Raw genomic sequence first — 26,423 nt, 5'->3', positions numbered from 1 at the left:
GATTGTGTTGAGTGGGTGCATGTGAGCATACATTTGTAAATGTGGTGAGAAAGGTAGAAGGCCTGCAAACCACAGCAACAAAGAGCAGCAAAGGACAGGTAGACCTGACTCTGGAAGACTGAAACCGTCCAGGACAGCCAGATATAAAGCATCACCCCAAGGCAACCATACGCTCCACACAGAAGTAGGTCACCAGCAAAGTACAGGAGCAGCAGCAGCCCCCAGGCCAAAGAGGCAAAGAGTGACACGTTGGGCACCAAGCCCCCCCGACCCAGCCACACCACCAACCCAACTGCACAGGCCAAGCCTGGGAACTGGTCCCCACCAGCAGTCCCAGGCCCACACCAACCCCCGGCAGCAAGACTACTCGGCGCCAACAGTAGGGTAGACCCCTTAGAGATCCCAACATCCCGGCAGGTACCAGCTTACTGCAGCAGCTTTAGTGCATTAAAATTGAGGTGCAGGCTTGGGCCAACCATAGCGGCGGCAGGGGGGGTCACTGCATGGTGCTCCCCCTATGCCCCTTGGCATAGGGGGAGCACCAAGGCCAATCGTTCCATACACCAAGATCCTACTGCTGTGTGTGTTTAATATGTGAGGGAGAAGGGGGTGGGTGCCAAGGCACCAGCATGAATGCCTTGGGGGCCAGCTCCCCAACTGGCCCCTTCTTGTCCCACCAGTTTCCACCCCAGTCAAGCAGTGATTGAGTCCAGACACTCCCCAGCTCCTCTGTGGGGGATTAAGTGATCCCCCACAGAGGAGCTACACCCCACGGGGGAATGGTCTTCGAGATCCCAGGCAAGAGAAGCAAATCGAGTCCACCCACTTCCAGCCTTTGACCCTATTCTGGCCCTCACATGGCACCACAACCCTAGTCCAACAGGCCCCAACCATGACAGCCACACCACAGGGAGCCACAGCAGACGCCAAGCCACGTGGAGACCCAGCCCTGAACGTACCAACACCAGCCAGGAGTGGAAGCAGGCCCAACAAAAAGGCACAACACCCCATGGCCCAGCCCCACTTCAATGCCGGCAGCCACAGCACCCTCACCACACTGCCGACATCTCCATGCCGGACCCACTGCTACCCCGGGGCAACGGATAGACACCCAGTCTGCCTAGGGACAGCACTGCCCTGGTACCAGCATCCTCATACCACCTGGACATACCGATGCCAAGGTGGCAATGCTTATACCCCCTACTAGGCGATGCATTCAAATGTTGGAGATCAAACCAATTAGAAGTTATTCTGTTGTTTTTTTCTTAAAAGCAGACATTCTCTACATAAGAACAAATTATAATAACATATTTTTTAAAGCATTATATTTAAACTCCATTTATTCTTCTAGTTCTTAGGTTGTTTTTTGTTTTGTTTTTTTTTGCAATGTTTAGAACTGCAAGACGGATTGTTTCCAGATCTACTTTTATTTTGCAGGATCTCTAGGTTGTTCCAAATGAGTGTTTGTCTGCATGGGAGAATTGAAGACCAATTCATTTTCATATATTCCTATATAGATATATTGTAATCTATGTGCCAGGTAATGTAAAAATGTGGGAGTCCCAATCCTCCTAAACCTTTAGCCTTTTGTAAATTTTTTCAACTTATTCATCGTGGTATAGATTCCCATAAATGTTTTGATTTGATATATTCTAAGCATTTGAACCAACTGAATTAAGGGAAGATAGAGTTTTTTAAGGAGGATCATTATTTCAATTGCAGACATTCTTCCCATGAATAACAAAGGGATAAATTAATTTAAAGACAGTGGTGTGTGCCACAAAGACTTAAATAACAGGATCCCTCAATTATACACGCCAAATTGGGGTGGAATAAAATACATGATAAAATTGGTGAAAGGGCCAAAGTATCAGGCATCAGAAATGTCATACCATATTATGGTAAGAAAGAAATCTTTTTTAAAAATCACAGAAGTTAATTAAATTTGTTTTCGGGGGGAGATTTAGCACATTAGAAATTTTAAAAAACTGCTTTGAGTCAATCAACAATCGTCAGTTGCTGCAGGTCCTGCAATCCCTCTCTTTTCCTATTCTACCCATCTTCTTTTGCCTGTCTCTCTTCCTGTCTATATTCATTCACTATTCCCCCACCTGAGCAGCTCTCCATTTTCCGTCAGAGCGGTGTCTGTGTTTTATGGGTCCCTGTGGAATGGGGATCTTTTACAGGCCGACTGGACTTTAGAAGTCCCTCGTTTAGCAGCATCCTGCCTTAATTAAAAACCCCTTTTGTGCTTTCTGCCTTTAACAATGGAAGAGAGTGAAGGGAGGGAGGGCAGGGCTAGAGGGACAGAGGCTAGTAATGTGAAGAGAAAGAGAAGGCGAGAAAGAGGGCAGTGGGAAAGAGAGATGGTGCTGAATGGGAAGTGATAGGGAGACAGATAGTAAGGTAGACAAAAGGACGGATGGAAAGATATGGACAGAAAGAAGATAGCTGTTAATTACAGCTGCCATTAACAAGACACCAGTCCACCTCTAGGGAGAGAAGGAAGGAAAACCAAGAAAACAGAGAGAAATAAGAGAGACACAGAACAAAAGATGAGAAGACTACAATCATAAAGTGATTCTGATCAGCCTGCTCAATTTTTTCCAAAATTTACACTTTCTTGTACTGCTTGGCCTGTGGTTTTTGACCCTGTATGTGAGTGTGCTTCAATATGTGACTATGTATCTGTATCTGTGTGTATGGCCTGTCTCTGGGATGACTGAGTGTCAGAGGGGCTGCTTACTGATTACCTTCATGTTGAACAAGCTGCTATTGACTTGAAAGTGACGGATGACCTCACCCTCAAGCATGTGAATGTGGCTGTGTGACAATATCCTGCTGTACACGTGCCTCTCTGCTCTCCAACACAAGATTTTTATAATGAACCCCTGTAGTTTTTTTGTTTTTGTTTGTTTGTAGCTTTAAAATTTATTAAAATGTCTGTATTTGCACATGTGGCTGAAACTTATTGCCTTAACTAAATGTTAACATTTAAATGTATATTTTAGCTTTTTTTCTTGTCTTAGAAATGGCTTGTACAGTAATGGCAGTTCTTTTTTTCCCTTTCTGTTTTCTTTTGCCCCTTTAATTTCTTTAGGCTTTTCTGCAGAATGTCCAGTAAGGAGCGCCACCTAGAGTCGAATTGTCCGTCCTCTTACATAAAGACTGAACCATCGAGTCCTGCCTCTCTGACTGACAGTTTAAACCATCACTCACCTGGTGGCTCCAGTGACGCCTCTGGCTCATACTCGTCCACTATGAACGGCCACCCCAATGGCTTGGACTCCCCAAGCCTTTATGGTTCCAACGCAGGACCCCTGGGACCTGCTGGAGGCCCAGGATCGAAACGTTACGAGGACTGTTCATCAACTATTGGGGAAGATTCACAAATTAAGTGCGAGTACATGTTGAATTCCATGCCGAAGAGGTTGTGTCTGGTGTGCGGGGACATTGCGTCAGGGTACCACTATGGAGTTGCATCATGCGAGGCCTGCAAGGCTTTTTTCAAACGTACCATTCAAGGTTGGCTTCTATTTTGTATTCAAAATTGTCTCTTTATTTGTACTCAAACCATCACATTTTCTTCTGTTGTGTCTTCTTCAGTTTCCCCTCAAATAGTTTTATGATGGTCGGTTTTGCCCTCATGCTGGTTTAACTATGTGACCTATTTGACAGGCTGCTCTAAAGATGTAAATTATTTTATTTGTAGATGTAGTTTATTTACTTTATAAATTAGCCTTTAAAATTCTGTTATGTGTAAAACAGAACAGGCAGATTGCATTAATGGAATCTCAGGAGGTATTCAACTTCTTTTCATGGGTGCAAGCTGAAAAACAACCAACCAGTCAAAAAAAGGCATACAGAATGAAAATACGGATTAGGTGGTTTGTTCTTTTAACTAGTTGAACAGAAACCTGGAATATGAAACACACTTCTTTACATGCACCTACAATTGTGCAAAATCAAGGACACCCGATGAAATTCTTTTTAGTTATATTCCCTGCAAAGTGAGCTACCATGACACTAAGGCTAGTTTTACTTGTATCTCTCTCCCCCATCATTTCTGTTTTGATCCTTTAATGCACAACCACACATACAGCCACCTGGTACAGTAATATACACATCAACAGTTGAACACCAGTCCCCAGTTTCACGCACAACCTTGACCTCTTCTTCATCAGCAGCAAAAACAATTTCCTGTGATTGTTTGCAGTCCCAGATCTAGCTGCTCAAGGCAGGAGAGAGTTTGGTATAAGCCTGTTTTCTAGGAGATAATGCTGTGTCAGAGCAAGGGCAGGGGTCATGTCAACGGTTCAGGGGTCCATGCAAGGGGGTAGAGTAAAGACAGGATCGAGCAATAATCCACATGATGAGAAGAGCACCAGGAATTAGGCTCTGTAATCTGCTGCTTATGTCTTGTTAGGGCTTGCATGATTGCAGAACGTGTACAGGTATTCAGACTTTATTCTACAGATTTTCAGATTATTTATTCAATAATCTGTTTCCAATTTGGTCACCATTACATCCTTTTTATTCCTCATGAAGGTCAGCTTGACCATAGGTTTAGCCTAAATGAGTCATGTTAGTTCATCCATTCAGTCATTCAGTAATTTGCCTGAAACAACCTCAGTTGTACTAAAGTGCTGTAAAGGCAAATTATAAAGTAATCTTGCCTAACACAAGGAGCTAATAAAATAAAATAGTGTAGTCAACCAATTAGTGAAGAAAGAAAAAATCATCAAACCAGTTAAAAACTGTGTACAGTGGAAAAACAAAAAAAATGATGTTCAAACATGGAAAGAGAAAATAAACAAAATACAACAATACAACCAAAAACAGAAGGAACGCCAAAATTTACAGAAATGTAAATTTAACAGAAGTGAGATTGGTTTGACAGACTAAAGAAATCATTGTGTTTTGGGAACACTGGAGGTAGACCTAAATGTTTTTAAATAATTACATATAGAAATAAAAATAATGAATACATTTAATAAAAAAAATGTAATTAATAAAATAAAGGTAAACTAAGATCTGCATTTAATTCAGTCAACTGGTATAAAAGTTAATCATAAGTTAATAATAATTTTCATACCCCTGATAGGTTTAGTTTTATACTAACCTTTTAATTTTACCAATATTTTTTTTTCTGCCTGAATGTAGATTCTTAAGCAGCACTTCCAGAGTCCCAACTTAAATTTGAGTGAGAATCTGTGAAGGGAGCTGCAGATTAGGGTGAGAGCAAGGAGGTCTTCCAACCTCACAGACATGGAGGTCATCACCAAAGATCATTAGTAATAATAAGCAGGGTTTGATTGCCAAATGCCAATAGAGAATTTTCCACTAAATATTAAGAAGGATAGAAATAATTTTTGAACAGATAAATATTTTCTTTAAAATTCACAATTCTTTTTATGTTTTGTTATCTTTTGAGGGATGCCTGGGCTATTTTCTATCAGAAACAAACTTCTTGGTGTAACGGAAATATTTTTAAATCTAAATCAGCCATGGGTATAAACAACTCTGAATTTAACTATAGATAATTTAGGATTAAAGTGTTCCTAAATTAGGAATACATATTTTAATCTACAAACCTAATCTACAAGTAAAACCAAAAATATAAAACTTAAATTTGCTTTAAAAATGAATGGGCTTTACTGCCCTCAGGTCTTCAGAAAAGCTGTTCCAGTATCATAATAAGAGTATGAGTCCTCACACTGGGTTTTTAAGTATTATTAAGACATGTTTTACAAAACCCGAGGGCTCTGGATAGCCTTTAAGATAAAAGCACTTTTAAAATAGATTTAAACTATTTTGAATTACATGTAAAGCCATAAAGGATCTTAGTCCAACCACTTATAGATAGCTATATAAATTACCTATTAAAGACTGTAAAAGTGTGACGTGGCTCTCTTTATAGTATAGCTAAAATTTGTAGTAGTTTTGGTATCATCGGTAGTAGTTTAAAACTATTTTCTCATATAAATATATTATTAAAGATTAATATGGAAGTAAAGTAAGTTTTTGGTGTGCAAGCAAATAAATCCAATTAAAGCATCAAATCGAGTAGTTTGCAATTGTCAGTGATTATTAGTGTTGCATTAAAAGTAGTCAACAACTAATAAACAACTTTGGGGCATAAAGGTTCTTCAAAAAACATTTTAGGACTCGCTGAATTCTTTTTTAAATTAATAGATCATCTGTTCACAGGACAGCTGTCTTGTCACTTAGTTCACCATTGCAATAACCAGCTACCAGACAGTAATTATTGATCCATTCAGTCAGTCATGTCAGGCAGGAGTCATCAATCTGCTCTTTCATCCATTAAACTATCTGTGCTTGCCTTCCCTTGCCTCTGATAAGCAGCTATCCCAGTAAAGCCCAAGAGAACAAGAGAAAGAGTAAAATGTGGGCAGAAGGTCGTCTCATGTTTTACATGGTCACCACTACCTGGAGATGACCTGTATGTTTATTATGAGATGACATAAGGGCACAGTGTAATTCCTTATGAGATCTTAGCACATGCATACACAAAGAGTCACACAGAGACACACCCATCACCACACACACTTACTGTGATACAGGCAAAAACACAGACATGCACACACAAACCTGTACTTTAAAGGCACACACTGCACATACGTGAATAGGCAGTCACACACATAACCTTGTCATGACTCTCTCTATAGGTTTAACCCATCATTGCTGCAGGGTCAAATGTTCAACCAGTTTCACCTGTTTCATTTTATTTAGAAGGCTTGTTAAAGAACACGTATATGGTAGGTCAGGACACAGCTGCAAAGGAAATACAGTAGCTGTAGTAACTGTGTTGACAGGAGATCTTCTTTTTGAATGTGAACCTGAAAAGCTGTAAAAAACAGTACATTGCCAGACCATAGAAATTTCATTTTCAGTGTGCTTGTAATCCATCTTCCTGATATAGTCTCTATGTTACCAATACAGAAGGAGAAAGGTCATTTATTTCAGATGTTTGTTAAAGTTTGTGACTGGATTATAGTCAAAGATGATTGTAATATAATAAATTAATGATGCAAAGGATGGGAGTTCATATAAAAAATTTATTTACTGTAACAATTTTAATAGAAAATTACATAAAGAGTTTTGTTAAAGTGGAATTGTCTTCTGTTTAGATTTACTCCACAAGTTGTCTAAGCTCCAGTAAACATGGTTGTTATTTTTCTTGCACCAGCTACTTTTAATAACTGTTCAAAAAGACAAAAAGCATTCTTGGATGCCTCAAAAAAAGGGGATTGTGACATTATCTTTGGCTACTCAAGGCAGACAGAGTGGATCTTGTGTCTCTGTGTGGGCTGCACGTCTGAATGTTCATCCAAATGTAAATGAACGAAGGTTTATGTGCACGTCTGGGCACATGTTCCTGCTGGGTGTGTGTTGGCGTGTTTGTCCTGGCAGGAAAGCAGGGCCAGCCTCAGATGGGTAGTGGCAGACATATTGGTGTGTTTCAACCCATTAGCCAATAAAACCACAGGTAATCACCAAAAAAACACCTCCAGCTGGACGGGAGGAGAGCTTGGGGTAGGAGAGGAGGGATAGGGGCAGATAAACAATAAAATGGGGAAAGGAATGTGGACAAGGAATGAGAAGGGGGAGGATGCACTGGGCACATAGATGTACCAAGGAATTAGTGCTATGTGTGGGCTGGCGTGCTTTTGCACGTGTGTGTCGCAGTGTGGAGGAAGTGGCTCTGGCAGCTGCTGTTTCTGTGGCTTTAGTCCAGTAACACCTGACAACCTGCATCTATCACTACCTTATTGAGAAAGAGGGATAAAGGGGAAAGTAGAAGAGGGCAAAGTATGGGAGATAGAGGCGTCGGGCTATGAAACAGCAAGAGAAAAGCAAACACATGGAGGCAGAAGATGGACGAGGGCTGGAAAAGTGATTCTGAGGAGGGATTTACTGAAGGAATCTCTGAAACAAATTATTAATGGAACTCTAAAACACTCAATATTCATACAGTTAAAAAGATTCTTAAGATAGATTTTTCAATAGGATTTTTTTAAATACTCAATTGGACTTGTGCGTATTTTCATTTAGTGGGGTAATGTATAGGTTGAGGGTTAATGTGTCACATCATTGTAGTTCTTTCCCTATTTGTTACTCACCAGTTTAAATTAATGTTTGCCGCCATGATATCAAAATATTACAGTTTGTTTGTAATATATGTGATTTTCTAGCTAAGGTTTTCACATACTGTACTAAGTGCTAACATTGCAAGCTTTAAACTGGTCGTTCAGTGTGCAGCGCACACAGCTCGTCTGTTTCTTTGAAATTACAAGGTATTTTACTCAGTGCCCATTAGGCCATGCAGACTCCATGTCATTAGCACATTTAGCCTTACTACATGAGAAGTGTCCCGCTTAACTGCAGAATTAATCTAGTCCTCTTGTAACATTAGCATATAAAGGCTGGGTGTGGGCTAACTAGTCCCATTAGCAGCATCTATTAGGATGTAAGAGTTCCTTCAGCATTTAGAGTGTTTAGCCTTTAACTAACAGGGCCAATTAATGGGTGTCTTGTTACCCATTAGGAAGTGTTTGGGCATTTATCCTTTTCCCAAGCTAACTAGCTTCTTAATCAGTCCAGTAATGAGAAAACATCCTCTCTGCTGCAGCAGTCAATAGTAATCACTGTTTACTCTGTTTCAGTGGGAGATGTATGGGCCTGCTGGAGTACTGTAGTTGTCAGATGGGCATGAGAGGAGAAGATAACTTTATTCTGTTTAATATGCTAACATGCCCACTGCTACAGATAAATATAAAGGGATGTTAGGACAGCAATGGTGTGCACAGTATACAGGTGCAACTCAATAGATTGGAATATCATGGGAATTGTACTTATTCAACAATTCAGTTCAAAAAGTGTAACTTTTATTATCTAGTAAGACGCAATTTTTCTGCTCTTTTGTAATATTCAATTTTTTCTGACAAATTGAAGTTTGACTTTTTATTGGTTGTAAGCCATTATCATAACACTTACCAGAAATAAACATTTGACTATATCATTCTGTTAGATGAATCTGTATAATACTCGAGTTTCAAATTCTAATTTTAATTAACCTTAAAATTATTTGCTAATGCACTGAGAAGCACTTGTCTGTTATTTGAAATGGTGATACAAAGGGAACATTCAAAGTCTTAACATCCCATGATACAATACAATAAACTGTATGTTTTAAAAGATGTAATTATGGTAAAAGAGAGTAGAAAAATAACTGTAGAGTGATTAGTAAAATTTAAAAAGTTGGTTAAAATAAAGAACCATAATGAAAACATAACAATAAAGTAGGAAGACATTTTCCATTGTTTGTGAATCTCAGCTTGTTTGTCAAATCCTATTCTACATTCAAAGATATTTAACTGATCCACATATAAACAGTATGTATTTTAAATTAATAGGCTATATGCTTTTTACCTTTACAGAGAAATCTTCAAATACACCTAACTATTTGTCTTTAAAGAGGATATGCAAAAATAGTATCCAATTACAAAATAAAACTCTTACCAGAAAGCAAATCTTCTGCGGTGCTGTGTTTAAAGACTTTGGTTTCAGTTTTCCTCTGAAATAAACATTATCCCAACAATGACCTAAATTCTGTTTCAAAATCTAAATATACATTTAAATTTCACAAATTCTTTAATTCATACATTTGTTTATCTGCTTCTTATCTTTAAGCTTTATGTTTTTCTTCATCTACATGCTGTGAGTTTCTGGTGTCTCTCAGCTTGTCTGCCTATCTGTGTGTTGATGTATTCTATCTGCAATTAAACTTCTCCTTCTGTCTTTCTGCAACGTGTCTGCATGCCACAGGCAACATTGAGTACAGCTGTCCTGCCACCAACGAGTGTGAGATCACCAAGAGGAGACGCAAGTCGTGCCAGGCCTGCCGCTTTATGAAGTGTCTGACTGTGGGCATGCTGAGGGAGGGTAAGGGAAAAGGTCTCTTCTTACTACTTTTTGTTAACTTGTTTACTTCTGGCATTTTCAGTATGTTTAGATTTACTAAAGCTAAATTTAAGAAAACAATGGATGCACACATATGATTTTTTTTTTGTGGGTTTTATCTGAATAAAGTAAAAGTTACACATACAACCTCAAACATATACATACACCCCAACTGATTTTTGGTTAAGAGTCCCAAAGCAAGTTATACTCTAGCTACACACTTTTGTAGCCATGCTACATCATGTAGACATGCTTCTGGCATAAATGTGACTGAATATTTGACAACACTGGTAGAGTTCATTTAAATTGGTTGTTTTCCCTATTGGCTTTTAAGCATAATATAGTTGGGGTCAGGGCTTTCCAAAAGTCTGTTAGCCTGCTTTTCCATTCCAAAACCAGTTTTTATGTATGTTTGGGATGATTATCCTTGTTAGAACACCCAACAGTCTCCACCTTTCAATGCTCTAGTTGTAGGTAAAAAAATAAGGGGTTAGTCCTCCCCTTATTATTTCACCTGAGTTTGTGCAATACACCAGCCGCACTAGCAGTAAATCAGACCCACGGCATGATGCTACCACCACCATCTTTGACAGCAATAGGTTTAAAAGCATCATCTCGACTCCTCTAAACATACATGAGCCCAAATAGCTCAACCTTTGTCTCACCTGACCATAAAATGTTTCTCCAGTAAGTAGGTTAGAAGAGTTCCCAACTATTCTAACCATTTTCATCTGAGGGGTGCAGATTAGGTCCCATGCCTGAAATTTGGACACAGTTGGACTGTGCAACAGGACAGTTATTCCAAACATCTTTCCAAACTGGTTTCAGAATGGATAAAGTAATGGCCCTGACCTCAGTCCTATTGAAAATGTGTGGTCTATATAAAAAGGGTCTGTGTAAAAAGGGGTCTGTGCCAGGAACCCTACCAACTTAAATGAACTGTACTAATTCTGCCAAAAAAGGCCTCAAATATTCATGCTTATCCTGAGAGTAGATATGCTATGTATATGACCAGCAATGAATTATTTAGCTCTAGGACATATGTAAATATTTGAAAGTGAAACCCTGATATCAAATAATCTTGCATGTAGTACACACATACAATGGAATCTCCTCTAAATACAGGATTTGCTGTTTGCTTTCCCAAGTCCTTTTCTATTGTTCAACTTAGTTTTTATTTACTTTTATTACTCTATATTCTGACACATTACCTAACACAACATTGGAGAACACCTGTACCCATGTTTAGAGAACATCTCAGGTCTTAATTGATGATTAGGCTTTATAAATGGTAACTTTTCACGACCTGCACCACAAAATGTCAAAATGTAATACCTTATTATGGTTATTTACATGAAGAAGATGAAAAGGTAAAACAACAAGCAACACTTTCAGAATTTGCCCAAAGATAGATAACACCAGAAAACAATAGATTTTCTCTGCCCCAAATCACTTTGATTAAATACACTCACTCTCTCATTTTTACATTCCCTTGTTGCCTTTTGCTTCTTTCGCTCTCTCCTGTATGCCCACCTTTGACCTTTCTACTCCCACTGCACTTCCAGCGATGAAACAGGCAGAGGAGTCGGGAGGGATGACAAGGAGAGTAGATAGAGAAAAAGAGGGAGAGAGAGAGGGTGAAGGTGGGAGAAGCCTTGGGGATAGGATGGAGGGACAGAGGGGAGGGAGGGAAAGAGATTGATTTATAGGAGCAGAGGAGGGGGACCAAGGGAGGATGAGAGGCAGGGGGAGGATGGTTGAATGAAGCAGAAAGTGTGTGAGAGACGGCAAGAAAGGAGGGGAGAGAAGGGTCAAGGTTGTAATTGATGGGAGACCTGCCCTACGCCCCCTTCCTTACAGTGGTCAGGGAGCATGCCAGCCCTACCGCCATCCCTTCCACTCTTCATATGTCCAGATTCTTCTAACCACTCAGAATGTTTTTACTCTTTCTGATTTTGTTTTCTCTGTCATCCATTTATTGTTCTCAAAAAAAGTCTGCATACTCAGTTGTGCATCAGCTTAAATGCATATATATTAAAGTGTAGTAAAAAAAAAACCTTGAACTTGAACTCAAATATTTGATATTACAAAAACTGCTGTTTTTTTAATTAAACAAAAATACAAACAATGACCATTTACTTTTAATAACGATGACAATAACTGCAAGCAACTAAGTTTCCTCAGTCTCCCTTTTTGTTTTTTGCAGACACACACACACACATTTCTCTAACAAGCTGCTGTCGTAGCATTTGTTATCCCAGTTGATCTGACATAGCAGAACCTATGTCTCATCTCTAGAGTTTTATCTTGTGTATGTGGCCACAAACACACTCGCATACACACACACACACACGTGTAGTTGCATGTATTATTGGCAACTCCAACAGCACGGAAATGACAGCCTACGTTGTGTATAAAGTCACATTCTTTATTTAATAGTGTTAGTGAGAACTTATAAAAAAATGAAGACACATTAAGGTGTGCAGAGTAACGACCAACTCAAAAAAAAGTTGCTTAACGAAAACCGATCTTGTCACTTTCGAGACCCTTTAGGTTTAAAGGGAAAGTAAGTCACATTTCCTGCTCAGAGGAAAGGTAATATAGCCCTCCCTTTTGGTGCTTTCCATTTTACTGGTAAAGGAAGCTGGATGCTCCTCAGAAGTTTTAAATTTTACTTCATTCCGGATTTTGTAGACTAAACCAGAAAATCTGATAAAGTTAATTTAAAGAAGGGCTTACTTGATCATTTCACTGATTGTTTTGAAGACTACAATATATTTGTTTGCATTTGTTTATTTACATGGGTAAGATCAGAACAAAAAGGTTAACTAAGTCAATTAATCAATGCAATCACCTGGGCTTACTTGAATAGATAGCCTTTTTACCATTTATAAACTGAACTGTTATTTTATAACTAGGATCAAACTGGAACTGTATGTAATTCAATGTAAATCTGTGTATATGATTGAAATGTACAGAATCATTTTAAATATTTCTTGATATGAATTGGATCTGTACAGTACATTGCAATGACATTTCAGGTTCAACATTAATAAACCAAACTTAACTGGGTCGGTACTGTGTCTAGGGGTTTTTATCACAACCAGGAAACTTCTTCTTATTGTTGGAAGTTCTAGTTTTCTTTTTCTAATTGCATCCACTAATAATTAAAGCTGAAATTTTAGATTGAACGTTGTTGAGCCCCTGCTACCCTAAAATCAGCTGCAATCAAGTTACTGTAAAAGACAGGCTATTGACATGAGCTTCAGTAATGTTTGTGTTAGACCAGAATATGTTACACAAGTTACTTCAAAACCTGAGATAATTGTGTCAAATTGTACTACTAATACAGGGAGGAGCTACAGAAAACAGTTAACAGGGATAAGTGCATAAATCCCACAAATATCAAAAACTAAAATGTCTGTTTTTCCACTGGGAAAGAGGGAATGTAACTGAGGGACATGTGTTTGTGTCCTTCTGTCCAGAGCAGGCAAACAAATAGCTGCCTTTTGTTACGACTGCCTCCCTGTTCTATCCACATATATCATGCACATACACATGAGGCTGCATATCTATACATCAACATGACAGACCACAGCCACCCCATTTGTTGTGCAGTGTGAATTTAATACAAGGGGTCCCACTCTCCATATGAATAAGGCTCATTTGGAAAACTGATATATCCATGTTCTGTTTGGTAATCTTAATTCTTCTTAGACCTTTGGAAAATATCAATAGATTTATTGTATGGCTGAGCTAAACAGTTTTTCTACTTTTTCATTGTCTGCTGTGTTAGGATGCACTAATATATAAACCATTCACCTTAGGACCACTAATGTGATAAATTAAGGACCACTTTTGTTATAAAGCAATGTTCCTCTGGGATTACCTTTATATTGGGTCCATGCTCTACATTTACCAACAAATTGTACAGGTTCATCGCCTTTACATAAGCTACCATTTGGAACAAGAGGTCTGCCCCAGCTAGCAGCATTCAGTACAAAAACTGTTGAGGAAAGGCTCAAATCTCCTATGTGTTGTGGCAGAGTGACATGTTACATTAAACTGTTTTAGTTTAGATAAATAATCCTTCTCCTTTCGTCCAAATATATCGCATAGTACATCCAGAATTCTCTGAAGGATAAATTCCATAGCAAATATACACAAATATAGAGACGTTAGGAGATTCTGGATTTTAATTTAAGATTTATTTTTCAATTAAGTACACTTAATCCAGGATTTCATTTATCAAACACATTGACTTTTGTTTTTGAAAGATTTATTAAATAAAAACAAAATCGAACAGGATATATTAAGGAGACTAACTCTAATTCTATACTGCAGTAGAAAGTTCATTCTGAGATGATTTAATTTTTTTAAAGGTTTACCACTCCCTCAGGAGAAAGGGTTTCATGGCCTATAATTCTGAGTTTTGTGACCATTTTCAGGGGAAAAGTTTGGGAGAGGAAAATTCAAGGAAGGAAGTTTCCAAATGTAAACTTGTAAATATACAAATGTACAAATTTAATTTTGTAAACTCAGCTGCTGTGGGGTTTTTGGCTAACTGTAGGAGTCCAAAAAATGCATTTTGAAGTTACTCTGAGAATAGCAGTTTTTATGGGTGATATATCAGCTCTAGGATGTTTGTCATCACTAAAGCATTGTCTAAACTTTTCATATTTCAATCCAGTGGGATATTACAGCATCTGTACAACTGTAGAAGGTTGCTCGTAATATTACGGCCTGTCAAAATATATCAAATTTTAATATTTTGTAAGAATTAGTATCTCTGGAAACCTCTTTAATTGCAAATGTGAAACATTTTTTATGTAATACTAGGCTTCCCATTTTCTTATTATGAAATCTTTTTTCATACATTTCCAAATGTACATTATATTCCTGCCTTTTGATACTTACACAATGTATCTGTTACATAAACTACATATCAAATCACTGTCTTATTTTACATGGCTAAAAATGTTATTATATTGGACAAGAAGTCCTTGACACTCATTTGTGAACATTACTTAGTGTGTTTCATTCTTCTCTTCCTGGTGTTGACAGTGTTGTTGCAAAATTGTGTAGATGATGATGGTAAGTGGCTAGATCAGTTAGCATCTCTGCTAACTGTGGTTGTCAGGGGTAGCTCACGGCAGAAAGGTGAAGATAAAGTGGTCATGGTGGAGTGGGGAGGAGGACATGGAGGCATGTGTGTGTGGATGCTGCAGTTTACCCCTTAGGGCAAGATCTGCCTCAAATTAGCTTTGTCGCCCTGGGAGACAGAGAGGGTGAGATGAAAAGCAAGTGAGGCAGTAAGGAACAGTATGTGAATGTGTGTTTGTCTGTGGATGAGAACCTGAAGAACAAGAGGCCAGGGGGTCAGGAAACCAACTCAGAACAGATTTCTTTCTGAAAATGTTCTCTGAAACACACTACCCAATATATGAATGAACCATGTTGCATTTACACATCCACCACTGTGAGGAAGAAGATGAGAGCAAAACATTGAATGAGCAAACTAGGAATCAATCATAAAGGAACAAACATTAGCAAACCACCCACAAATATGTAGCACCTAATTTCTGCAGCAAAACAATTAAAAGACATTCTTATTATATAATGAGAACCACCCCTCTGGCAATGGCTGGCTGTCCATTTTTAATAGGGCCGTAATGATGCGTCAGCTGAAGACCAAAAGGTCATTGGGGTGGGGCTCAAATCTACTGAGAGGCGGTAGGAGGGATGAGAGAACAGTGATATCACAGGTAATAAACGCACAAGCAAGATTGGTGATGTCAATTAAATTTAACTCTGCAAACATTGCATAGATGACAAACATGACATGTTTAACATCAGTTGTTATTTGTAGAATTATCATGATTAGAAAACACAGATTAGACATGTAAATATGAAAGGAATGAATTGGCAGAGTAACTCAGCAAGGGAGCCAAAAGTATTCAGTGAACATATATACAGTACATAAGCTCAAACTGACAAATTTGCCCCCATTCAGCAGCAGCTTTGGTGATGAATCTTGAATAGGCAGGCAGAATGTTTTGAATCCAATGCCTCCATCTTTATAAAGTCATAAATGGCCAGCTGGATTTAGCTGGTGGTACTTCTAGAGGGACAAGTCCTCAGACTACAGATATAAACCTTGGCGCCATGCCCCACACACGCACGTATGCACACACAAATTAACACATCGTGCCAGCTTTGGCCCTGATCCCCATAGCCTCTGAGACCTAATGAGTGAGATCAGGTGGAAGGCCCCAGTCTGTGTTAGTGTTGCTACTTGTGTGTGTATACAGCTGGTAATGTGTGTGTCTTTTAACTCTTCTCAAAGTTCAGCGATCTTGATTGCTGGCATCCACTCTCATTGGCCTGCACACAGGTAAACTACTGTATTACTTAAATGTGTGAGGAGGAAGAGCAGAATCATATCAAATAAAGCAAGTTAGTTTATCTTACTGATAATTCCTTTAGATATGCGAATAAGCAGAAAAAATAAAGAAGAGATATGTTTATAAATGGACAAAAGGGGAAGTAAAAGGTGAGTAATATTCAAAAATGACTAGAGAGGTGTTATTTCCATGATGGATAGATGGAAAAAGGCGAGAGTTGAGGAAAAACAAAAGACAGGAGCGCTAGACAACTGGTGGCATCTGTGTTCCCCCCATGGGAGACTTGTATCTAAATCTGGCTCTGTAGTGTCTCTCCTCCATGAGTGTGTGATTGTGCAACTGGCATCTGGTTGCATCCCTGCTAGAAAGAAGCGATAATGGAAATGGAGTGACGAGAGATCAGCCTAAGTGGTCCGCTCTCTTTCAGAAACACTTTCTTTTTGAGGAGAGGAGAATGGAGGTATTTTAGCAGGCAAAACTGCAACCAAAAACACTCTCACACAATGAATAGACAGATAAGCATCAAGATGGGCTGTTTTTGAATGTCTTCTATCCCAATCACAACGTCGTGCATCTGCTTTGCATTTCACTGGCGTTGGAAAATTCACTACTTTCTAATACATCTGATACTGTAGCTTATACAATTGGATTTGATCTCCATAGCATTATTGTCTCAACTCTAAGACACTATATACGCCGGCAACATATGTGTCACTAATACAAAAATGACACAATGTGACTCAAATGTTGCAGCATTGACCCAATAATAACATAGAGCTCTGTCTACATTGATGAAAATGTGCTCACCTCAGCATGTTGAAAGCTTGGAGTGGCTCCATCTGGCAGCATTGCAACGAACCTTCTAAGTAATTTAACTAGTAATTATTAAACTATTTGGGCCCTGATAGACTTAGGAAAGGGCACAGAATTTCAATCAGGCGATAAAGTGTGGTAAAATAGAGAGAGACAGTAACTTTAGGCAAGTAACATACACTACAATGATGTAGTAGAACCCTGTGAATTTTACAGCCTTCATCCCAATACACATGCATTACACAAAACACAGGTGCATCGTAAGCAACACACATACTACATACAGGGGTTGGACAATGAAACGGAAACACCTGTCATTTTAGTGTGGGAGGTTTCATGGCGAAATTGGACCAGCTTGGTAGCCAGTCTTCATTGATTGCACATTGCACCAGTAAGAGCAGAGTGTGAAGGTTCAATTAGCAGGGTAAGAGCACATTTTGCTCAAAATATTGAAATGCACACATTATGGGTGACATACCAGAGTTCAAAAGAGGACAAATTGTTGGTACACGTCTTGCTGGTGCATCTGTGACCAAGACAGCGAGTCTTTGTGATGTATCAAGAGCAACGGTATCCAGGGTAATGTCAGCATACCACCAAGAAGGACGAACCACATCCAGCAAGAGGAAGCTTTCTGAAAGGGATGTTCGGGTGCTAACCCGGATTGTATCCAAAAAACATAAAATCACGGCTGCCCAAATCATGGCAGAATTAAATGTGCACCTCAACTCTCCTGTTTCCACCAGAACTGTCCGTCAGGAGCTCCACAGGGTCAATATACACGGCCGGCTTGCTATAGCCAAACCTTTGGTCACTCATGCCAATGCCAAAAGTCGGTTTCAATGGTGCAAGGAGCGCAAATCTTGGGCTGTGGACAATGTGAAACATGTATTGTTTTCTGATGAGTCCACCTTTACTGTTTTCCCTACATCCGGGAGAGTTACGGTGTGGAGAAGCCCCAAAGAAGCATACCACCCAGATTGTTGCATGCCCAGAGTGAAGCATGGGGGTGGATCAGTGATGGTTTGGGCTGCCATATCATGGCATTCCCTTGGCCCAATACGTGTGCTAGATGGTGGCATCACTGCCAAGGACTACCGAACCATTCTTGAGGACCATGTGCATCCAATGGTTCAAACATTGTATCCTGAAGGCGGTGCCGTGTATCAGGATGACAATGCACCAATACACACAGCAAGACTGGTGAAAGATTGGTTTGATGAACATGAAAGTGAAGTTGAACATCTCCCATGGCCTGCACAGTCACCAGATCTAAATATTATTCAGCCACTTTGGGATGTTTTGGAGGAGCGAGTCAGGAAACGTTTTCCTCCACCAGTATCACGTGGTGACCTGGCCACTATCCTGCAAGAAGAATGGCTTAAAATCCCTCTGACCACTGTGCAGGACTTGTATATGTCACTCCCAAGACAAATTGACGCTGTATTGGCCACAAAAGGAGGCCCTACACCATACTAATAAATTATTGTGGTCTAAAACCAGGTGTTTCAGTTTCATTGTCCAACCCCTGTAGATGTGACAGTATTTGATGTTTTACAACTTGCGGAACGTTTCTTAAAATTTAGACCCATGTAAAATACAATTTCAGATAGACCAACAGCATATTGAGTAAAGTTCTATAAAGGTATTTTTCAGGAAGTCTTTTCTCAGATACTTAAATGTGCAGTAGAATATTCAGGTAATAGTTTCATTGCGTTATGTGAGCAACAACCAGAAAAGCAAACTTTACTCGATCTCACTCACACAGTTACAAATTCACACTCCAGTGACAGCCACCTGCCCACTGCCTTAGGCACGGCTATTCAGAACTGTTCTGGTCTAAACAAACATCACTGCATGACACCACACACATTCTCCTCTCAACTTCTATCATGCCTTCTGTATTTTATCTCTTGCCTTGGATTACAGTCTGACACAAACAGGGCATTCTAAACATTTTTGTTGTACATACAATATGTTAGTTTTTAATTGTCTGTGTCTTTCTCTGCGTTCCACTTATATCAATTCATGCAATAGATACTTATACACTGTACTTCCTCATTACGTTACATTGTAAGGGTAAGGCTCAATCAGGTATGTATTTCATCATTTTATACATGCTGGAAAGGCTTACATTTTGCAAAAGGATGTGAGTCCAAGCAATGCAAACATGTCTGCAGACTTATGTCCACAGACACGAGTAATACAAGTAACAGATACACACACTAGATTTAAATGGGACTCTTGTCCTGCCCACTACACTCACCCATCAGTCCATAAAGCCACACAGGAAAAACTGTAATGTTATTACATCCACACTGCAGCTTAACACACATGAACACAACATCTAACTCTCTGTGTGTAAAACTAGTTTAGGTGGGAGAAAGACTTTAACACAGTTAATGCTCTGAAAGAATATGTGGTCTCTCAATTTTCCTCTGTCTTCTACAATTTGTTTTTTTAGTGTCTGCCCACTGCTCATTTTGGCTGTGATCTACCAAAATTCATTCGTTTTACTTGTCCATCTACTCTCCCCTGTGCTCCTTCCCACGACTCTCACTCTTATTTATCCCCCAATTCTCTCATCATCTTCATTGACCATCTAAAATCAATCTGTTTTCTGTTTTTCCTTCTATCCTCTTGTCCTTTCCTCTCCCCTCTGCCTTTCTCCTACATGTGCATTCAGGTGTCAAAGGCATTTCGCTTGCAATCCTTCATCTGTTCACAAACACACACACATATGCTGACACAGAGTGACGCTAGCACAGCGTAAAAAAAAAAAAAATCTATCCTGATGTGATCAGTGGAGATCAGGCTATTGACAGACAGCAATATTCCCACGATAGAAATCATTCACCTTCATCACTGTCACAGTGTTTGTGGATGCACTTTGGTGGATGTGCATGCATAACTGCATGTATGAAAAATAACAATAAATAGTACAATATTGGTAAAAGAACAAAAACGTTCGAAAACCTGCCAGTAACACCAAAACAAATTTGCAGGTATGTTTTTTCTGTGTGTGAGAATAAGGGGAATGTAAGTTAAAGTATGCTGTTACTTGAAGTTGTCTTCTTTTCGACATCACTGTGTTTTTCTTTACACTGTTTTGGCCTCTTTTGGTCTCCATCTACAGTGTCATCTAAAGTAATTATTAGAATACATTTATTTGAAATTTTCACATTTTGTCACTTCAAAACCACAAACTACACAGTACAAAAAAGGGAAGTACAAACATACAATATTACATAACTTTACATAATCTAATGAGTTTGGTATACACTTTTATTTAACCCTCCTGAGTCAATACTCTGTAGACTCACCTTTCACTGCAATTACTTCTGCAAGTCTTTTTGTGTGTCAATACCAGCTTTACATGTATAGAGGATTAGGTTTTTCCTTCTTTGCTAAAAAGCTACAATTAAGTCAAACTAGATGGAGAGGTTCTGTTAATAGCAAATATTCAAGTGTGACCACAAATTCTCAGTTGTATTTAGGTCTGGGCTTTGACTTGGCCATTACAACATGAATAGGCATCATTCTAAACTATTGCCTTTTGCAGTTTCTAACAAGATTTTTTTCTAGACCCCACCCATCTTAACATTAACTCTATCCTTATGGAAGAAAAGAATCCCTACAGCATGATGCTGCCTTCACCATGTGTCACAATGGGGATGATGTGTTTAGGGTTATGTGTGGTGTAACGTTTTTGTCACACATGGCATTTTGCATGTAAGCCAAAAGGTTTCACTTTGGTCTCATTTGAGAAGAACACATTCTTCTACATGTTTTCTATGTCCCCTGCTTCAGGCAAACTGCAAAGGGAAGTACATATGAAAAAACAAATCTAATATTTTCTTCTTAAACTAATAATTATCCAGTCAAGTACACACAAGTGCCCTCTATTTAGTAATAAGTCAAATTGTAAAGACAATTGTTTGCACTGGATTTTATATAGGAGTTTCAGATTAATAGGGGCAAATACATGAATTCACACCACACTTTTCTAGATTTTTAAATGTAAGAAAAGAAAACAATGTAACTTTTTCTTTACTTCATAGTTATGTGCTGTTTTGGATAGATCTGACACATAAAATTCAAAATAAAACACAATGAAAGTTGTTGATATAACGTGACAGAATGTGAAAAAGTTCAAGGTATATGTCACTGTGAATATGTACTGTATTCTTTTGATATTTTACCACTTTTGGTTTTCTCTTTTCTACGATTTCTTTTCTCATTTTGCATGTTTTAATAAAGGTCATTTTTATTTATTTTGTGTTTTTTTCTGTCCTAGCATGCCTTTTCTATTTCCTTTTCTATGTTTCATTATTACTAATTTTCACATTTACTCCCCCATGCTTCTTTTTTCTCTTGTCTTTTTTCCCTCTCATCTCATCCCCCTTTTCTTCCTCCCTTGGCCATTCTTTATGGTTTGAAGGTTCATTTGTTAAGAAGAGGTAACAGACTCTCCTAGGGCTTCCTCCTGTCTCTTTTTTGTGAGCTTTGGAAATATAATTTTCAATTTTTAATTTGATTCATTTAGATTTGACCATTAATCAGTGCTGAGGGAGAGTTAATTTGGTGGAAAATGGATGAGGTAGTTAGAAGGGACTCTTTATGAAGTGAATTCAGGGTCTTTTAGGTGTATGAGAAAGAAGAATTGGAAGTGGGAATGTAAAAGAAAGCAATTTCAAGATCGTCTGAGTTTATATTTGGGTTTTGTGCTGAAAGACTGACCCTTTATTAGAGCTGTATGTTGAATTCAGAAATTATTCTAACTAAAAACCTCCTCATCTTCTTTATAAGGCCAACATTAATTTACAGCATAGGGCAAATAAAGTATCTTCTATAAACCTTAAATACATTTTAATACAACAACAAAAAATGTAGTACCCTGAAAATAACAGTATATGATATTCCAACAACATCATTGCAGAGTGTAAACCTATGGATATTTTATTTAAAGCACTATTAGACATTGCTGATTGAAAAGACACAAATCTGCTCAGCAGGAGAGTTGTTTGTGCCATTTCCCCATCTGAATTAGTTATATATTTATTGTATTAAAAGATCAACCATCTATTGAAATTTTACAACAAACTGAAACATTGGAATAAGAGTCCAGATTACCGTATTTTCCGCACTATAAGGCGCACCGGATTATAAGGCGCACCTTCAATGAACAGCCTATTTTAGAACTTTTTTCATAAATAGGGCGCACCGGATTATAAGGTGCATAGAATAGAAGCTACTGCAGTCAAACGTTTGACTGGGGTTGCGTTATGCATCCACTAGATGGAGCTGTGCTAAAGAGAATGTCAACAAAACAGTCAGATAAGTCAGTCAGTCAAACTTTATTAATACACTACAAACCAGCGTTCTGATAACTCCATTCACTCTCATGGTAAGGTCTCCTCTACATAGAATTCTATTGAATAGAGCCAACCGCACGTTAGGAATGCATTGGAGTCTATGAAGTTGAAGTTGAAATCAAACGTTAGTTAAAACGTGAAAGGGAACTTTTCCCTGATTCAGTAAACACGTAAAAGAAACAGTTTGATGCACTAAATCAAATGTTAGTACTGTTAACCTTTCCTGTTTCTGTCCCCTGACCGTAGTCTGATGACACAGGGGAGACACTTTCTCCAGGGCCGAAGTTACTAGTTTCCACGGGGTTAACTCCCTCACTCATACGTTGCTGAGTTGAGCATGAAGAAACAGCATCAAAACACTGAGTTGTTGACGAGATTCGGGGTTCTTTTTAATGACTTTGCAGCACGTAAAAACACAGGGCTTACAGACTCATACACCGCTGCTCCGGTCGCCGTCTCTACCCACCCCACACACACAATAATACCGACGTCACTCCTTCACTCTTGATTCTCAGCTACGGCAGCACACAGCGCCACCTCTGTCCGGAGGAGTAATGTCAACATCTTCCATACACACACACGAAACATACACCCCACACACTGAGCTTCTAATCACATATAGTTCAGGCAATTTCTGCAACAGTACATTCAAACGTTATACACACACAAGTTTTGTTGGACTAGGAGTAAGCACAGTACAGGTGTTTACCGCTATTACTTCGGTGACACCCCTGACTACGATAGCTGTAATGCTGCAAGCGGTGCGGCTTTGTAGTTTACCAGTCGTACTGAAACATTTTGACAGAGCGCCGTGTACAACCAGTATGGATCAACCAATTAACCAATTGATCCATATATAAGGCGCTCCGGATTACAAGGCGCACTGTCATTTTTTGAAAATATTAAAGGTTTTTAAGTGCGCCTTATAGTGTGGAAAATACGGTAATTTAATTATTGATCATTCCAATATACAGTTTTATTTAAATATATTCTTACAATAAAGGTGCCAGTTATGAGAGTCATCAGGATCTATTAATAAATAAATACATCCATTGATCATATTTCTCCTACTTTAGCTTCCCTTCATTGGCTCCCCGTTAAATACAGAATAGCATTTGAAATTCTCCTACTCACATATAAAGCCCTTAATAATTTAGCTCCTTCGTACATCAGAGATCTGATTGTTCCATACGTTCCTAACAGAGCACTTCATTCTCAGACTGCGGGTTTACTGGTGGTTCCTAGAGTCTCTAGAAGTAGAATGGGAGGCAGATCCTTTAGTTATCAGACTCCTCTCCTGTTGAACCAGCACCCAGTTTTAGTCCATGAGGCAGACACCCTGTCTATTTTAAGACTAGGCTTAAAACTTTCCTTTTTGATAAAGCTTATAGTTAGAGTGGCTTAGTTTATCCTGAGCTATCTTCCTTATTTTTTACCTCCGCCTTCCTCCCTCCCTGTGGGATGGAGTAAGGGGGAGTCAGGTTTAGGCTAATCCGGCTCAGTTATGGTTGAGGTGCAAACACACCCTCCATTTCTGCTACCTGTATGACCCCTTCTCTTTTCCAATGGTTATGGTCAATCTGACAGAGAAAGGTATCCCAGTCGTTGTGGTTTTTAGTATAACCATGGCCATCAGTGGGCTCTAGATGGACAAACTGTCTACTTTTAAGGCTAGGCTTAAAACTTTCCTTTTTGATAAAGCTTATAGTTAGAGTGGCTTAGGTTATCCTGAGCTATCTCTGTAGTTATGCTGCTACAGGCTTAGGCTGCTGGAGGACATAATGACCACTTTCACCCTCTTCGCTACATTCTAACACTACTCTCTAATTCAGCATTATTTGCTGTTATTTCAGGTTTTAACTTTATGTTCTCCCTCTTTTCTCTTCCTAGAAGCTACACCTGGCCTGGCTCTGTGTCTACCTGTGACACCTTTCTGGAGAGGGGAATTATCCAAGCTTCTGCTGGCAACAACTTAATGCTCACCCTCTACCGATGACCCACATGGCCCTGTCTTTTAGTGTTTAACCCTTTCTCTCTCCTAGACATGGCAATTGACTGAGCTTTTACTGTGACTAACTCTATGCGCTCTCTTGCAGACTCTAACCTTGAAAACTGGCTCAGAGTTTATCTGTTCTTTCTTTCTAGGTGAAACGACTAAAGGAGCTACATCCATTAACATTTACTTTTCCTTCCCATAGAAAGTACTCCTAGATCAGTGCTTCTTTGTTCTCTTTGTGTCTCTGCTCTGTTCTCTCAAACCCCCAGTCGGTTGTGGCAGATGGCCGCTCACACTGAGCCTGGTTCTGCTGGAGGTTTCTTCCTGTTAAAAGGGAGTTTTTCCTCTCCACTGTCGCTACATGCATGCTCAGTATGAGGGATTGCTGCAAGGTCAACGCCAGTGTCTGTCCACTGTCTCTACATGCTCATCTGGGAGGAGGGAATGCTGCAAGTCACTGACTCGATACAATCTGCTGGGTTTCCTTAGACAGAAAAACATTTTATCTAATTTGAATAAATAACTGAATCTGACTGCACTGTTCAATGGTTAGGATTAATTGGAATGTATGTACCTGACTTTTGTGAAGTGCTTTGAGACGACATGTGTTGTGAATTGGCGCTATATAAATAAACTGAAACTAAAACTGAAGCTTAGTCTGGTCATTGTACCGGACAGGGAAGGTAGTAACCTCAGATAAATACATTTGTCTGTAGACACTTGCATTAATTTGGCTTTGCTATAACCATAAGTAGCATTACGGGCAGCTGCTTTTTGTTTTTTGTTTTTTTATATTCTATTCCTGTTTTGATGTCATGCTGCTATTTAATTTTGTGGCCACGCTGGTGGTGTCACGACTGTGTTTTACTGTTCCCTCCCCTCAGATTACAGACTGAGCTTTTTTTTTTTTTTTTCAGATCAATGCTGGTTAAATGATTGTTAGAAACAAAAACTCTAATTACATTTCATTTTATTGTCCCTCTACATTGTTTACATCTCTAAGTCTTATGAGCATGCTGCATGTCACGACTTACAAACTCAACATGGGGCTGTAGGTTAGAAAAATATGTGTAGTTTTAGTGTGTATGTGAGAGGAAAAAGCAAAGAATAGGTGTATGACTTGGTTTGTACCTCCTGGTGTTAAGAGTCCCTTGACCGTTTGCTGACACTGGGCCCCCCACTGTACCTGGACTGTCAGTCCTTCTGTCCCCCTATCTCTGCCTCAAGCAGTTGCACACATTAACATGTACACCCCCCCCCCCCCCCCACACACACACACACACACACACGCACACACACGCACACACAGTTGAAAATAATAAAAATAAGGAAAAGCCATTGAATGACAAAGTTCTATCCAAACATTTATGTGATTGTACACCGCGCTCTCTCTCTATGTATATCATCATATAGAGGATGGTGCACAGCCTTAATATAATAGATATAGGATGCAATTATAAGTACTCACAAGCCTATTTTATAGTAGGAACATCCTACCTGACATCTTTCTTTGCTCGTAATAGAAACCTTTATTGTAAATCTGTGTTGTCTTGAATGTGGTCACCATAATTTCCAAATGATTTAAATCTCTGAGAGTGAGCAAATCTCTTACTTGCTTTCACGTTCTCATTGGTCTCATTTCCTTCTTTTTCTCTGTCTAGATTTATAACAGTGGAATAATTTAAATGCACAATGTGTCAAAAAAGCTTTACAAATTTTGTTGCCATTAATTAGTAAAACATAAGAATTCCATACTATTCTCAGCATACTTTACAGTGAACTCTATATAAATTGCTACCTATTGCATGTCAACAATAACAAAAAACAAATGAGCTTTTTGTGTATGTATAC

General features: G+C 39.0%; 1 protein-coding gene across 6 annotated transcripts in view; it reads left to right on the top strand.

Moving 5' to 3' along the window:
• esrrga (estrogen-related receptor gamma a) overlaps positions 1-26,423 on the top strand; it is an 88,747-nt gene that overhangs the window by 22,061 nt on the left and 40,263 nt on the right. For 4 of the 6 annotated variants that reach the window (XM_047363929.1, XM_047363926.1, XM_047363924.1 and 1 more), the window contains 2 exons: positions 3,101-3,525; positions 9,850-9,978. In XM_047363929.1, coding sequence (XP_047219885.1) covers positions 3,101-3,525; positions 9,850-9,978 — 554 coding nt within the window. The remainder of the gene's footprint in view (positions 1-3,100; positions 3,526-9,849; positions 9,979-26,423) is intronic. The other 2 variants (XM_047363927.1, XM_047363925.1) reach the window with 1 other exon arrangement.

Source organism: Girardinichthys multiradiatus, chromosome 4 (assembly GCF_021462225.1).
Source record: "Girardinichthys multiradiatus isolate DD_20200921_A chromosome 4, DD_fGirMul_XY1, whole genome shotgun sequence".
In the NCBI taxonomy this organism is placed as follows: domain Eukaryota; kingdom Metazoa; phylum Chordata; class Actinopteri; order Cyprinodontiformes; family Goodeidae; genus Girardinichthys; species Girardinichthys multiradiatus.
This window is presented reverse-complemented; position numbering and strand designations above follow the sequence as displayed.